Raw genomic sequence first — 17,130 nt, 5'->3', positions numbered from 1 at the left:
AAGCGGATAGACATTTCACTTTCGAAGCACATATTTCTTTCTTCACATTATCTAAATATGCATGGAATCAAAACGAGACTTTATATTAATATTACGATTAAATTAGGTTATGCAATTATGAAAGGTGGTTATTATTTACTATGTTAAAGTTTGTGTTTTCCATAGTTGGGAAAATTGTATAATTTCACCTTTCCCTCAATTCCCACTTTTTTTTTCGAAATACACTTGTTAATTTATTAAAGCAAAGAGTCTAATTCTGTCTCCCACACCAAAATCAACTTTTCTCTCTCTATCAACCATGGAAGAACCATAGTTTTTCTCCCAATTTCTTCTGCAAATCTCAACTTCGAGCCTCTCTTCCGCTAATTTTCTGGTAAATTTCTTCCTTTCGAAGCGACGGAGTATACGAGCTGCTTGAATTTCTGGTGGGTTTTATCTTCTGCTAGCTATGGAACTATGTTACTACTTACTACACCACTATTTCTGGAGAAATTTTCTGGATTTTGTGTTATAGCGTGTCGCTAAATATGCTAATTTCCCCAATTTCGTGTCTATGTTGTGATTTTTTATTTTTTGCGGTTAGTTCATTTCCATGGAATGAGCTCTTAAATATATTTGAATCGTTTAATTGTGAAACTAGTAGTAAAATTTATTGTTAACAGTTGATAAGATAGCCTCTACCAGCTTTCGTTTTTCGATCTCTTTAAAGTGTTCAGTTTCATGCTTAATCTATGTTATGCATGAGGGTGTTGGCATGATTGTGGAGCTAAAATTTTCTTTAACGGTTTCATAGATTGAATTTTTAGAATGAGACTGTGAAAATACTACTATCATTTTAAGTAAATCCGAGCTTAGGTTATGCCAGGGTAGGATTTTGAGGTTTTGTGTTGCCTAATTGCAGTGTCCATTTGAGCTTGAATGAAACTAATTTTGATAAAGGCTTGCATTTAGTTTGGTTGCTGGATCCGTGTGATGCCTACCTAAACAATTTTGTTCTACAAGTTTTCAGATTATCTTTAAGCAGTTTGGTTTTCATAGCTTACCTGAGTTAAGAACTGGACAATAACCTAAATCTTGATGTCTGCACCTCTTCTCGGTGTTGGTGGGGACGAGTACCAAAGCAAAATTACCCTGATGGCTTCTCCAACCTCCTTAGAAAGTGTCTGCCAAAATGGATCAGAACTCAAGGAGCGTAACTACATGGGGATATCTGACTGTTCATCTGTTGATAGCTCGGCTATATCCAGCTCCAAAGACTACAGTTGCCGTGGTCTGAACTTAAAGGCCACAGAACTAAGGCTTGGCCCCCCGGGATCCCTGTCTCTGGGGAGGGGTTCAGAGGGTTGTCCTGAGAGTTCCACATCAGTCGATGAGAAGCTGCTGTTTCCTCTTCATCCCTCGAAGGCACTGGTTACAGGCAATAAACGAGTGTTTTCTGATGCTATGAATGGAACCTCGGAGGTAAATGGTGAAGCGTGATTCGACCTTTTTTTTTCTTTTCTCTTATTAGTATTGTAAATCCGAAACATGTCATGTAGGGGAAACATGTCCTCGCTTTGGAAGTTGATACTATGCTCTCTCCTAGACCTTCCTCGAACCCAAGTATCAAAGCCTCGGATGAAGTCTCTGCAGCCCAACAAACTAAGGTGAAAGAAGCAGTTTACAAAGCTGCTACAAATAACGATGCTAGTGCCCCTGCTACCAAGTAAGTCTTAATTATAAGCAATTAATGGTTCGTCTCTAATGGTATTTAGTGTCAAGTCACAGCTATTCACTAGATGCCTAACAGATGTTAGGAAAAGTACTGGATAATTTGGCTTTAAGATGATGAAATTTGTGATTTCATTTTCGCGATCTTACACTTGTCTCATGCCAGGGCACAAGTTGTTGGCTGGCCACCTGTCAGACAATTCAGAAAGAATACTCTGGCAACTACCTCAAAGAACAATGAAGAGGTAGATGGTAAGGCACCAAATGGTGCATCCTTTGTGAAAGTGAGTATGGATGGTGCTCCTTACCTAAGGAAGGTCGACCTCAGAACTTACTCTGCCTACCAGGGACTCTCATCTGCTCTGGAGAAGATGTTCAGCTGCTTTAGGATAGGTGAGTTATGTTGCTGCATCGGTCGATTCTTTACTAGTTAAAGATTTAAGTTCTTTCTAGAAGCAAAAGTCACTGCCATTGTATGATGCAGGACAGTATGGTTCCCATGGTGCTCCTGGGGCGGAGATGATGAGTGAGAGCAAAATGAAGGACTTGCTAAACGGATCTGAATATGTTCTAACTTACGAGGATAAAGATGGCGATTGGATGCTTGTTGGTGATGTTCCATGGGAGTAAGATCCAATGGCCTTGTTTCTATTCGTTTAATTGGCATTGATCTGCTAGTTTGATTAATACTTATATATTGATGATTATAATTTGATAGTCTGAACATTATTTCAAGACTGATTACCTTTAAATTAATTGCACAAGATGCATATTTGAAGTTGGCAAGTTATTTTGAATGAATTTCTGAAGTTTGCACTATGATGTTTTTTACTGCTTATACTCATTGCTGTCATAATCATAAATTGATAAAAATTGCAATGCCGACGTCATTTAAAGAAAAAATAAGAGTTGTGGTAATAAACTACCATTAGGACTTTAGTTTAGTACAATTGCTATAGAAGATACTGCAGAAAGTAGGTCTGAAATGCATTTTCCTTTTCGTTTTGTTTCTTATTGGAGCACTGCAGAGTTTAATTACTGGGTTTTCCTACAACCACGGTCAGGTAGGTTCAGCTAAGTAAGATTAGCTGAACATCGTTGATAGTTTTTCCATCAGGAGAGTGAAAACCTGTGATGTGATGTGGTGAACTTAACGAAGCTTAGGGAGTCATACCATGGATACTGTTCTTGATCATTGATTGGAGAAGCCTAATACATGATTCTGGTTGTTAGATTGTCTAGACCTAAGATACTGTTCTGGTTTTTTTTGCCTTAAGTTTCATGCTTTCCTTATTAATGACATGAAATATGTTTCCAAATATACTTACTAGTATCTTTTACTAATTTGTGTAATATGGCATCACTCTGCTTTGCTTACAGGATGTTTATTGACACATCTAAGAGGCTGAGGATCATGAAGAGTTCAGATGCAATTGGGCTAGGTGAGTTCATTTCTTGTTCATAGTTTGATAGAATCTTGCTCTGTTCTACTTTTCTCATATTCATCGATGTTTTCAAGATCAATTAGCCATCAATCAGAAATCCTGTTGTATTTCTAGATATTCATGCCAATTAGTGTGTATAACTATGAAAATCGGTAGTGGATGGTCCCTCGTGATGAAATTTTAAATATCCGTCAGTGTCTTTGACGAATTATTTTTAAATATCTAATGTATGTCCAAATTGTCTGTCAGAAATTTTCTGAGAAATTCACTTTGGGGGTGTCTTTATGTTGAATAGTTTGATCTGGTAGTTAGGTTCGTTTTTATAGGACACATTCGGTTTACTCATTTGCGTAGTGTTGATTGTCGAAGAAAACATAACCCTGTGGAAGAACTAAGTAATGTAATTGAACAAGTAGAAGCATTTTACTTAGTTGATGCTAAACATGATGTTTCAATGACATTGACGAACTTATGTGCAGCTCCAAGATCAAGGCAAGAAATGATGCTTGTCGTGCAATGATCTGTTCTGGTCCAGCAGTATGTGATGATATTCGACAAGTTTGTAACTCGTTGTAGGGTTGTTGTCAATGCACGGTGAGCCATACATATTGTTAGTTTTTGGACAGCAGATCGTCGGCAGGTGCTTTATCTCGTTGTTATGTTGCGTTGCTACAAAATTAAATGTGATGTGATACTTTACTTATTGTGTGGTGTAGAATGTAGATGTTTTCTTGTGTAAACTGCATCTCTTTTTGAACTTAATTATGTGTGCAATTAAAAAACTGTTGGTGTTAGTTAGTTAGTTCAAGATTAACTTATCCCGATATTGAATTGACTCCATATTAAGTTTGTTACAAGGAAAGACTAAGATTCGAAAGCCAAGACTAGTCCAATGTGACCTTTATCAATTCAATCGAAAAATACTAATAAGATTAAATATTAACTGATATGTATTTCAAATTCGGAATGGTGTAGTTATGTACTTATGTAATTTGAACTTGTGTATATTATGGTTAGTTATTGATGTAATTGAATTTTTTGAGATGATGTGAGGTTTCAACCATTTGTCAAGAGCTAAAGTTTTATTAATAGGAAATTAATTAGGGAAAACGGACTTGAAAGCCCACTAAATGCCACTTAATTTCAATATAACTCACTTACGAAACTAAGCAATTTATTACTAATACTAGTAGTGATTAGGCAATGGGAAATGATTTTTTAACATTGTAGTTTAGAGTTGGACCCATCACGCATGTGAGCTAAGGTTTAATTAATCAGGATTGTTTCCACATCAGTTGTACTAGCCATGACTTCTTCATATTCCTATTCTTCATAATATAGTGAACTTATATTTGTAATTCAATGAAAAGAAATACAGTATAAAATACTAAGAAAGTTTAAAACTGATAAGTTCTGACTGCACAGCACGTTGAGACTCCACGTGCCAGCCATTTTAGTTCAAATGAAAATTGAGATATTCAAGCAGCATCCAAAGCCATGCCACATTTCCAACAAATTTGCTCCTTAGAGCATCCACGGTGGGACATCTTTTGTCACGTTATAAGGACATCCCACTGCACTGTCACATTATAAGGATATCTCACTGCACAATGGCGGACATCCACAGTAATAAAAATTCACAAATTTAGCACATTAAACAATTTACGGAATTAAAATTTCGACACGAATACGGACGTAGAAAGTGCAATGATAATTTCATAAAAAAAATTAAAAAAAGTACATTTCAACAAAAAAAAGTCAAAACAAATTACATTCTAAATATCAACGACGACCCCTCCGCGTCCATATCGCTTCAATAATATCATTCTGGAGTCGAATATGGGCTTGTCGTTGGCGCATGTCGGCAAATGCACAGACTCTATCGGCCTCTTCATGGAGTATCCCCATACGTACATTGGAGGTGGCCACGTCGTGGCTTGGACCGGCAGCATCAACATCATCATCGACCCAATCAGTCAGTGCTGGACCTTCATCTTCGACAATCATGTTGTCCATGATAATACATGCGTACATGATATCAGCGATGCTGTCAATATACCACAGCCGTGATGGACCCTTCACTGCCGCCCATCGAGCTTTGAGCACACCAAATGCCCGCTCCACATCCTTGCGCTGCCTCCTGACGACCCGCAAAATAGACCTTCTTTTCTTCTGTGGGGCATTTGATCGTCTTCAAAAAGACGGGCCACATAGGGTATATCTCATCCGCCAAATAATAGCACATGTTGTGCTGGTTACCGTTGGCGACGAAACTGACGGCCGAACCAACACCCATAGACTGGTCGTTGAAAATGGGCGATGACTGGAGGACATTGATGTTGTTGTTCGACCCGGCTACTCCAAAATACGCATGTCAAATTCACAGTCGGTAGTCAGCTACCGCTTCAAGGATCATCGTGGGATTCTTGCCCTTGAAACCGGTAGTGTACACCCCTTTCCAGGCGGCGAGGCAGTTCTTCCACTCCCAATGCATACAATCTATGCTGCCCAACATTCCCGGAAACCCGTGCTGACTCCCGTGCATATCCATCAGAGCTTGGCAATCGTCGGGGGTAGGCTTCCGAAGATACCTATCCCCGAATATCTCCCTAACGCCCCCACAAAAATACTTCAGACAATCGCGGGCAGTCGTCTCGCCGATGTGGAGGTACTAATCGAACATGTCGGCGGCACCTCCGTATGCCAACTGCCTGATTGCGGCAGTGCACTTCTGTATGGGCGTGTGGCCGGGTTTACCAACCGCATCCTCCCTCATCCTGAAATACTCGTATTGACGCTCTAAAGCGCCCACGATACGCAGAAATAGCGGACAATGCATCCTAAAACGTCGCCGGAACATGTTCTCCCCAAACCGTGGCTCCAGAGCGAAGTAGTCCTCATACAACCAACGGTGTGCAGCGATGTGGTCCCGGGGTACTATAGTTCGACGATGGATGGGTCGAGATACCGCCGCTGCTGCTGCTGCTGCTGCAAGGACGCTTGTATCGCGCGATTTATCTCTCTGGACGTAACGGGCCGCATCTATTCTCTAATTCGCCAACGTACGTCATCAGAAATTCCACGACTACCTCCCGCACCACCACCACTACCACTAACCATTCAGGATGTATAAAAGAAACGTAGAGAGAGAAACTCGTTAAAACAAGTGGTGCGAATGAAATGAAGTTCAACGAGCCGTACATATAGAATTTTTTTAAAAATGAAAATTTGGGACGTCCGCCGAGAACCCGCAACGGCGGACGTCGTCGGAATGCCACGGAACTTCAGTGTCCGCGGCGGACGTCCGTATTCGTCTCTTCCAAGCGGACGTCCGCCTTTGTGGATGCTGGTACTAGTAGTACTAATATTTTAATTCACAACTCACAACTAATTAAGGGAAATTGACCATTAATTTGTCTTGACTTTTGTCCTTTTGTTTAACTCTAACTTTCGTTTTTTCTATGAAATTTCTTCTATCTCCCTCTTTATATATTTCGATGAAAGGTTACAGCAATGCTCGCTAGTTTATGTCCAAGAATGTAATAATCTTTAAATCCTATTTTTTTAGATAATTACATCTTAATAAGGTAATTATTGATTTTGTATAATTTTCAATAGATATGACATAAAGTTCTTAATTAATAATTTTATTATGATGTTTTCATATCTCCATTAATCAATAACCTCGTTATACATTATATACACCAACCTATTTCATTACAATAGACGCCTTAATTATAGGAATTTCCATATATATAATTTGACAGATTTTTTTTACTGGACAAATTCACCCATGTAATGCAACACTTTTAATAATATAATGCAAATCGTATTGTAAAAATCTAAGCCATCTAATTGAAGATCCCTTGATATCTTAATGATATGTTATTACTACAAGTGAAGAAAAACACTAGTATTCCACTATCAACAATTCCTTTTTAGTTCCACTCATTTCATATCTACGTTTTTCCAAAAATTTCACCTAAAAAAAAGGAATAGACTTAACTGGATTTTAATTAAATGGAATTTCAAGCTCTAATTAATGACAAAAATACCAACAAAACATGACAAGGGCAAAACCGTTAAATAAGCGGATAAGGGGTAGATTCGTAAATTCACGGTCCGTCAACCTCTCTCCCACTGCCAAAAATTGATGAAATCAAGGCTGTCAACAGCTGTCATCCATACCTCCAACCCCACATCTTAGGTTAGCAAAATCCCTAGCGATGAAGAAGACAGCTACAAACACTTCTTCCTCCTCTGCCGCCATTGCCCTAGCTCCTCCTCCTTGAATCAACTAATTCCACACACATTCGCATCAGCTGGATCCATGGATCCCTGCCCTTTCGTCAGATTGACGGTGGGGCATTTGGCGCTCAAGTTCCCCGTCGCTGCCAAGCCTGCTCGCGCCGCCGTCCACCCCTCCTCCTCGCCGTGTTTCTGCAAAATCAAGCTCAAAAACCTCCCCGTCCAGACCGCCGTCGTCTCCTACATTCCGCCGGAGAACAGCACCTTCCCCGACGCCACCTCTCAGGCTCCGGTGGCCACATTCCATCTCACGAAAGCAGATCTCGACAGGCTTACCGGCAAATCCTCTCTCTTCTCCACCTCGAAGACGCCGCAGCTCAAAATCTCGGTCTACTCCGGCCGCGGCGGCGCCACGTGCGGACTCAGCTCCGGGCGGTTGTTGGGGACAATCTCCGTGCCGCTGGATTTGGTAGCGGCGGAATCTAAGGCGGCGGTCTTCCACAACGGATGGATTAGTATGGGGAAGGAGACGAAGAAGGCTGCGCAGTTTCACCTCGACGTTCGGGCCGAGCCCGATCCGAGATTCGTGTTCCAGTTCGACGGATCTCCAGAATGCAGCCCTCAGGTTTTCCAAATTCGCGGCAATACTCGGCAGCCGGTCTTCACCTGCAAGTTCAGTTTACGCGCAGCTGACCGGAATCAACGCTGCAGGTGAATAATTTGTTCGCGAATATCATTCGAATTTAACTTTTCTCTGCCCTAATTATCGAAATTCTGTGATTGAATTGAATAATTTCAAATCTAGGGTTATGAAAAAGTTGTTTCTGATATTCAAATAGTTAGATTTCCGCCTTTGCCTGTAGAAAATCCCCCAATTCACGCATTCATCTCTAGAAATCCCTAATTCGATATGATTTTAGAATGAATATATGATTAAATTAACAGTAGATTATGGCGTTGATTGATAGGTCATTGCCGTTGGAGGCTAGTTGTAGTGGTGCAAGAGGTTGGTTGAGTTCGTTCGGCAGTGAAAGAGAAAGGCCTGGTAAAGAAAGAAAAGGATGGTCCATCACCGTCCACGATCTATCCGGTTCACCGGTAGCAGTCGCCTCGATGGTGACCCCTTTCGTCGCCTCCCCCGGTTCAGACCGCGTGAGCCGCTCCAACCCTGGCTGCTGGCTCATCCTACGCCCAGGGGACGGGACGCTGAAGCCGTGGGGCCGCCTCGAGGCGTGGCGTGAGCGAGGCTCCGCCGACGGGCTCGGCTACCGGTTCGAGCTGATTCCCGACTCGGCCTCCTCGGGCATCGTCCTAGCCGAGTCCAACCTCAGCTGCAGCAAGGGAGGGAAATTCGTGATAGATTTGAACGGAAACGGTTCCAATGCCTCGACGCCGAAAAGCACCGCGACGTCACCCAGCTGCAGCCCCCGGAGCAGCAGCGACTTCGGTTACGGGCTGTGGCCGTACTGTATGTACCGAGGGTTTGTGATGTCAGCCACCGTGGAAGGGGAGGGGGGAAGCGGGAAGAAGGCGGGGGCGCCTCCGCTGGTGGAGGTGGGGGTGCAGCAAGTGAGCTGCACGGAGGATGCGGCGGCGTTTGTGGCGCTGTCGGCGGCGTTGGACTTGAGCATGGATGCTTGCAGGCTTTTCTCTCAGAAGCTGCGGAAGGAGCTGTGCCCTCCGCCGCCGCAAGATATGCTGTTTTGACTGGTTATGGTGGAATTTGTTTAGGACTAACCAAGAAGAGTAGGAGAAATGTATAGAAAGGGGAGGTAAGGAAAGGAAGGCCCGCTGTGTTTTTTTGTTTAGTGTGAGGCTTTTTTTTTCATAATTTTTACCATTCTTGTTGGTGTTGTTTCTTCAAATTGTATGATAACTCATCATACAATGTTTTGTTAGTTTTAGTTAGGTTTATGATGTTCATCTTTGATGAATCTTGATTGTAGATTTTCATTTGTTGTGGGTCTATTTGGCTATGAGTTTTTGGTAGATGAGTTTATGGGTCTGTATTGTGAAAAACATTTGAGTTGGTTTTACTCAACTTGGGATTTGCAAGATTTCAATTCGATGGAAATCAGGCAAAACATTGTATTTTTGCAAGTTTTCATAAAGTTGGTGTATTTCTATTGTATCGTAGATATGAATGGTTTATAATAAATTTGCTAAAATTATGATATACTACTCCAGATTGTAACTTTTTACTAATTTTAAATGTCAAGCGTTTTGTGACTAAAGTACTCCACTATTCCTGAGCTTTGGATTCTTTTTTTTTTTTTGTATTCTCCGATTAAAATTAAATTACTGATGATGATGTGAGTCTATAGAGACAAAGTACACATGTTTACATAGTAGATATACTGTATTAAGCAACTTATATTGCAAGTGGAGAAGAATGCCCGTATTATTAGGTTTAGTGTGTTGAAAGTGAAAAATGGTGGGTCATGCATAATAAATTTATAAATATCTGCAAAATTTTTATTAGGTATAGTGTGTGAAAGTGAAAAATGGTGGGTCATGCATAACAAATTTGTAAATATCTGGAGTAAATGTAAACAAAAAATTGGTCTCAAACGAGTGTGTATATTAATATCTTTGAATACAACAAACAAAAATTTATGAGAGCAAATCTGGAATCTTACAATATAATTATATAAGGAACAGTGGTAGTATCCTATGTTATCCCGTGTTAGACACGATGATAGAATGGCGTGCATATTTTTGAAAACTGAGACCTTTTAACAATGCAAATAATGAATATACTATTAGAATCTTTTAATCCCAAATGGAAGATAGCTGTAATGCTTTAAACAATTATTAAATCCATACTTATCTGTCAACTATCGTGTTGTCCTTGCTTTACTTGAATCATTTACAAAACAGAATTACGTTGTTTTTTTCTGTCTGATGACTGATGCAAAGTGACATTCTTATTCAAATTGTTGTTGAATGCGGAATGCCATTTGTAGGATCGGAGGAAAATAGAATTCTTGTACAATGATAACACTACAAGGTTATTCGGTGTGCCAAATTATATCTCGTGATTAAATATGTACAGTAGTATGTTTGGGCCATGAGAATGAATCTCACCCCTCAATCTTAAATGAATAATCATGATAATCAGACATAGTCTATCCCTCCAACTAAATTAATTTCATAAATTAATCATAAATTATATCTTGATATTATTTTATTTAGAAAATTGAACCACACCTATATTTTTATGTTATTTTAGGAACTGATACTGAAAAATATAACGCGTAGCCTATTCGAATGATAGTACTATGTTTATATGTTCGAAACTTAAATAGGAGTAGCCAAGTAGTTGTTTGATAAATCTACTCAACCGAAAAAAATTCAAGCATGCATTGCAATAATTTATCCTAAACATTTTTTTTCCAAAAATGGCTTGTGCATTTTTTTTATTTTTCAAATATTTTTGTAAATCTAATCGTTTGCTATACTATCTTCGAACACATTTCAGAAAAAAATTCCAGCTAGTTTTAAGTCCATAAAATTTGGTTGCTTTATGTGACATCAACTCCATGTCTTTTTATGATTGGGCTTAACAAAGCCCAGTGGACACGGATTTTCAATTCAGTCCAGATTCATATTTTTAAAATTCTTTTTTAAGAAAAATTAAGATGTATTAAATGTACAAAAATGCTTAAAAGTTTCAATATTTCGAATCAAATAGGCATATAAGAATTAAGAAGTTTGGAATTTTCAAAGTGAAAACCAAATGCGTGAATGTGTGAGAGGAACAATATATAACGATTGAAGAGAAAAGAGGGCGAAAGAATTAACAAACGGTTAGGGTGGTTATCGGAGTGAAGATTAGGGTTTCGGCTGCTCTTTTTCTTTTCTTATTTACTTTACTTTTCAACCTTTTTTTTATTTCCTTTCTTATTTTTTTAAAACTCTTTTTACCAAACTATTTTATCAATTTGTTAGGCAATCTGCGTCAAAATTCATGACCATTGCCTATTAATTTACAAAATCTAAATACATAAATTTTGAGATTTTGTAGATTTTATTTATATAATCAAATTAAACTGAATGCACGTAGCATATAATCATCTACGTGGCCAAATATTTATGGGGTCGCCTGTAACATATACCGCGATTCACGTACACAAGAAGACAGTTGATGAGTACTTCCTTCGTCCCACTTTAGAAGTCCTGGTTTATTATTTTTGGATATCTCACTTTAGAAATTCCGATTGAAATATTCTATAAATGTTAATACGCGTACATTCCACTAACCTTTTTTCACTCACATTTTATTATAAAACTAACACAGTATATAAAAATAGGATTCACATTACACTATCTTTATCACCAACTTTTCTTTATATATTTCAAAATTTGTATCATACTTAAATGAGAAGCCTAAAATGGGATGATGGAAGTATTTGGTTCTATGGTCATACCCTAAAGGTAACACACAAGGCTTATGATTCCTCATACTCTTTTGGTGTTTCTCTCACCTTGGCATTTTAGCTTATTTTCACGCTTTTGTTAATTTTTCTAGATTTATACTAGAAATTAAGATTTAAACAGTTTTTTTTTATTATTTTGTCTGTTTATTAAAATTAGCACACTTTAAGATTTCTTTAGATAAAGTACTATAAATATCAAAATATTTTTTACTACTTATAAAACATCGGAATATTTTTGCTAGTAAAAAGATGGAGAAAAAGATATTGCAACTCTATTTTTGGGTTGTCATATCTTCCAACAATGTAAGCCGTCACATCTAAACACATGATAATCATAAACTCAAAATAAAATGACGAAAATTTTCATAATTTAAATTCCCATATTACATAAGTCAAAGTCACAAATTACATAATATAACTTCCTAAATTACTTAATTTTTTTTTTCCAAAATTACTGAATAACATCGCAATCTAAATTCCTAAATTTATCTCAAGGAGCTAGATTAGTTAATGACATTGGTGTTCACGGTAGGATATAAATGTCATCGAAGTTTTACCCAACTAATAGGAAAAAATATTTTTTTGATGGCCCGCGACGAGCCTCACACCGTGAAACAACCTTGAATAAGTAAAGCGGTACAACTTTTTGATCTATAGTTGGCGGTAATCGCAACGGGCCTCCCATAGCAATCCTACACTAGGATCGCGATTCCACCTCGCGCCCGGAGGCTCTGCATGTTCTATTGGATCATTATTCTAATTATCAAACAACCTATGAAAACTACACATAAAAATATACTAATAAGTATTTTTTGATTTGATTCTTCTAAATATTTCCTTGATTTTTGGCTCAAAATATATCTTCAAATTTTTAATTCAAATCGTTATAATGTTACCGAAGCTTCTCTATATCTTACATGTACACAATGTTAACGAGGAAGAAATACACACAAAACATGTAAAGACTATAATTGTGGGTGTAGTATTGTAGTTGCCAACTAATTCCTCGTTCATAAATACTTCACGTCTCTCTTTCTTATAAACTCTAACTAAACCAAGAAAACTATAAACTGGGCTTCTTCTTTTGGAAAATAAATTTTCTTATCCATTAATTTGTTAGGATCATTTGTCGGATTAAGTTGAGAAAGATCATATGTTGTAAGCTCAAAATACCATTCGCAAATAACGGTTAGTCCTTTACTTATTCAATAAGTTCATCGTATTTTTTTTCTAACAACTAGCTTAATATGTTTACTTTTTAAGAGTTTTATGGTTTATGCTATAATTAGATGTCTACATATCTTTAACTAATTATATGAATGCTTTTTAAATAAATAACAAACAATTTATCATATTTTATGCTTGTCGAACTCTTTATCGTTCCAAATTTATTCTGAAATTGATAAGTACTATACTAATTCATTCTTGTAGTCCGTAATTTATGTTTTAAATGGAGTATGTATGTATGTATTTAGAACTTTGAAATGTATGGTTTTTTTAGGTTCAAATCGAAAAGAAGAGTATGGAAATAGCTTAACCACAAAGCCAAATGTGAAGGATGAATACAAGGAACTCTTCGGACCAAGTCTTACATAGAAATATCCGACAAAGTCGAGAGCCATCTGATCAAATCAACAACTCATGACGAGGAGAATCTCATCGCCGATTCCACGTCATCAACTCCACCGCCATCAACTCCCATGTGAAGGAGTATGGTTTCCTGATTAATAATTAGTGCTAAAACATTCGTTTTCCATTCAATAATTGGTGCGATTTAGGTGTGTCGTTACTCATATAAGTCGCATAGTTGTTAATATTGATAAAACTGAGATTTTGAGTGGTACTTACCGTCAACATTGAGATTTATTTGGAAATTTCTCTAATAACTAATCATATAGTATCAATTGACCTGCGTGCATATTTGTACTTTTCTTTGGTGCAAAGTTAAATATGTTTTTAACTAAATTTGAATTAATAACTATGGTTTGAACTAAATTTGAATTAATATGTTGCAAAAACAAGAGCAATCTATTGAAAATGCCTTAATATCTGCAGTTGCAAAAGTGGAAATTGAGGTGGGAATGTGTTGAAATTAAAATAAATAAACTTGATTTTTGTAATAGAATTATCTAGATATGATGCAAATATCTAACGTTATAGAATTCTCTAAAATTAAGTAGATACTCCCTCCGTCCAAGAATAGGAGTCCCATTTCTATCCGGCGTGAGTTTTAAGAAATGTTAAAAAAAGTGAGTGAAAGAAAGTTAGTGGAATATGGGTCCCACTTGTATATATTAGTTTTAAATGATATGTGAGTGGAATGAGTTAGTGGAATGCGGGGTCTCTTTACCATTTATGGTAATTATGAACCGGGACTCCTATTCGTGGACGGACCAAAAAGGAAAAACGAGACTCCTATTCCTGGACGGATCCTATTTAATTCTAGAGAATTCTATAATATCTAGATATTTGCATCATATCTAGATAATTCTATTACAAAAATATCTAGATATTTTAGTAGAATTACTAGAATATAATAAAATATCTAGATTTTTATGGAAAAAAATTTAAATATTAAATATTAAATAATCTAGGAGAGAATTGTAGAATACGAAATGAATGTCTATAAATATGAGATATTTGTGCAAAATCTTATTTCAAAAATAAAATTTATCAAATGTAATGAGATTAAGTCATTAAAGGAGTAATAAATTTAATATTCTTGTTCATATTCTTATAATTAGTTAACAGTTCTATATTTGAAGTGTTAGTTTATAACCGAATGAATACTACTCTTAGTATTTTTAAATTCTATAATGAACTACATATTTAGCCCAATTAATAAATAAAGTACAAAAATTATGCAAAATTATTCACGTCTCAAAACAATGATCCTAAATTATTGCTTTAAAAATGAAATCAATAATATATTTTAATACTACATAACCTGGGGTTTTGAGACTTTGCAGAGCCGCTGCAAATCTCCATCTTCCTCGGCTGTAATTTCGCGATTCTTAAACTCCAACGAAGGTCTAATCTTCAGCTAATCTTTCATTTTTCTTATTGTTTTGTGGTGAATCCGGTTAATTGAAATTTGATGTACGATTAAAATGCTTCATATTGTTGCCGATATTGAATCTTTTTTAAATGTAAATCGGAGGGGAAATAGTTATAATTGAACGCAAATAGAAGTGTTTCATATATATTGCGTTAATTAGAAGTGCCACGAATGCTTCATGCTGCTCCTCGTCGTGGTTGAAATGCTTGATTGAGAATATATGCAGCTAAGCTGTTTGTCAAAATGTCAAATTGAATCGTATCATACATATATATAGCGTTAATTAGAAGACATAAATGGTTGATGTTGCTGCATTATGATTGAAGTTTTTGAAATGGTTGATTGTGAAGATATGCCCCTAAGAGCACCCACAACCGTGCTCTTGTCAGCGAGTACGGTTGTGGGCCCGACCCCACTTTTTCTGCCTGCTCTCTGGCAAGAGCACAACACCCACAGCTGTGCTCTTCCGCAAGGACGAGCACAATTCAATTTAAAATTCAATTAAACAAAAACATTTCCATAATATTAAAATTCATTAAAAAAAACCTAAATAATATTACAAATGACAAATAAAATAAAAACGACATAATTAAAATCCTAAAAATAAAAAGTACATAATTAAAATCCTAAAAATTAAAAATTACATAATTAAACTCCTAATAATTAAAAATTACAAAATTAAAAGCTAAAAATACCCCCGTGGAAGACTACTCATCCGGCGACACTACCCCCAATTGTCTTTGGAGGCCCAATATCATGGCCTCATGCGATCGAAGTTGCGAGAGGGTCATAGTTGACCTATCTGCCATATTGAGTTGGGCCAAGAGGGTCCACAACGAGTTGGTGGGGGGTGGAGGTGGCGCATATGGAACGGGAACGAGAGCGGGTTAGGGAGCATTGGCGATTGCAGCCGCGGCGCGACGGCGGTTGGCCGCCGCCTTCTTCTTTCCTTGCGGTCGGCGTTGGGAACCGCTCGGGCCGGCTTCGGGGCTACCTAAGTTAGCTCCGGCGAGTTGGCTAGCTACTTCTTCGGAGCCGGCGTCGGATAGGGATACCGACCTTGACCGTTTGGAGGAACCACTAGAGAAGAATGTTATGCCTCCCCTATACTTCGGGTGCGTCCGCGTCTCCTGCCAAACGTTGAGGTACTTGAACGGCTTGTAGTTCATGGATTGGTAGGTGCTCATTGCGGCAGTGATGATGTCGACCTCGCTCCGGCTGCTCCCCTCCGACCGCTCTTCCTGGAGGAAATAGCCATTGAACTTGCCAATTTCTTCGTTGGCTCGGTAGATGGCGTTGCGCACCATACTCTCGTTGCGCTCGATTGTTCCCGACAGCTGGTTTTCATTGTACTGGCGAGCGATGCGCCACCAAAAGTGATCGTCGGATTGGTTCGTGCCAACCACCGGATCTTCGGAGATTTCCAAGTACGCCGCGAACAATTTATCCATCTCCGCCGGAGTGTACGGTGTGCGGACACCGCGAGTAGGAGGAGTCGAAGTTTAGGAGGGGGCGGTCGGCCTAGGCTCGGGTGTCCACCCGTATTGCCCTTCAGGGGCATCTTGGTAGTCGATTGGGTATGGCCGGTAGCCACCCGGAACGCCCGAACTTTGGGTTTGCGGAGGAGCCGAATATTCCGTTTCCGGACTAGGAAACGGTTGTGAAGAGAACCATTCGGGGTTCCAACCGTGGGAGCCCGGGGGGTTATTGCCTTGGCCGGACATTGTTATGTTGTAGGAGTGGAAGAAAGATTGAGAATGGATATGAGAGAATGAAGATGAGAATGAATATATGAGGATGAAGATGAAAATTGTGTAGTGTGGTGTGAATTTTTGGGTGTGAAAGTGAGGGTATTTATAGATGAAAATGTGTATTTTGGGGGGAAAAATAAAAATAAAAATAAAAAGTGATAAAAAACAGATATATTTTTTTTGGGAAGTGGAAAAATATATATTTTTTATTTTTAATCGATTTTTTTTAATTAAAAGCCGATTTGTAATTAAATTTTTTTTTTCAAAGGCAACGGCTATGCCGTTGCCCAATCGCTACGCGCCACGTCAGCTGCTCGCTGGCACGGACGTGCTCGATGCATCGAGCAGCGCCGTGCCAGCGGCGCGAGCGCAGCGGCACGGACGGATGGACGTCGTCCGTCCACTGTTGCAGGTGCTATAAGATTAGGGGTAAGCAAAAAACCCGAAAACTAAATATCCGAACCGATTCAAACCGAAAA

The 17,130-nt window shown here is 38.3% G+C and overlaps 2 protein-coding genes across 3 annotated transcripts; both read left to right on the top strand.

Annotated features, from left to right (window-relative positions):
* Positions 1 to 236: 236 nt before the first annotated feature.
* On the top strand, positions 237 to 3,949 carry LOC121765719 (auxin-responsive protein IAA9-like). Of its 2 annotated transcripts, none has more exons than XM_042161930.1 (7): positions 237 to 425; positions 1,010 to 1,461; positions 1,539 to 1,705; positions 1,877 to 2,103; positions 2,195 to 2,336; positions 3,091 to 3,152; positions 3,635 to 3,949. In XM_042161930.1, the coding sequence occupies exons 2-7, from the start codon at positions 1,078 to 1,080 to the stop codon at positions 3,673 to 3,675; spliced, it is 1,023 nt and encodes a 340-aa protein (XP_042017864.1). In that variant the 5' UTR covers positions 237 to 425; positions 1,010 to 1,077; the 3' UTR covers positions 3,676 to 3,949. The 2 variants fall into 2 exon arrangements, with proteins under 2 accessions (XP_042017864.1, XP_042017865.1); XM_042161931.1 differs by having other exon boundaries at positions 1,003 to 1,461.
* A 3,380-nt stretch (positions 3,950 to 7,329) lies between these two features.
* On the top strand, positions 7,330 to 9,539 carry LOC121765540. The gene is made up of 2 exons (XM_042161730.1): positions 7,330 to 8,114; positions 8,372 to 9,539. The coding sequence occupies exons 1-2, from the start codon at positions 7,486 to 7,488 to the stop codon at positions 9,108 to 9,110; spliced, it is 1,368 nt and encodes a 455-aa protein (XP_042017664.1). The 5' UTR covers positions 7,330 to 7,485; the 3' UTR covers positions 9,111 to 9,539.
* Positions 9,540 to 17,130: the final 7,591 nt, after the last annotated feature.

Source organism: Salvia splendens, chromosome 14 (assembly GCF_004379255.2).
Source record: "Salvia splendens isolate huo1 chromosome 14, SspV2, whole genome shotgun sequence".
NCBI lineage: Eukaryota > Viridiplantae > Streptophyta > Magnoliopsida > Lamiales > Lamiaceae > Salvia > Salvia splendens.
The sequence above is the reverse complement of the archived record's forward strand: the minus strand, read 5'-3'. Positions and strand labels throughout refer to the sequence as shown.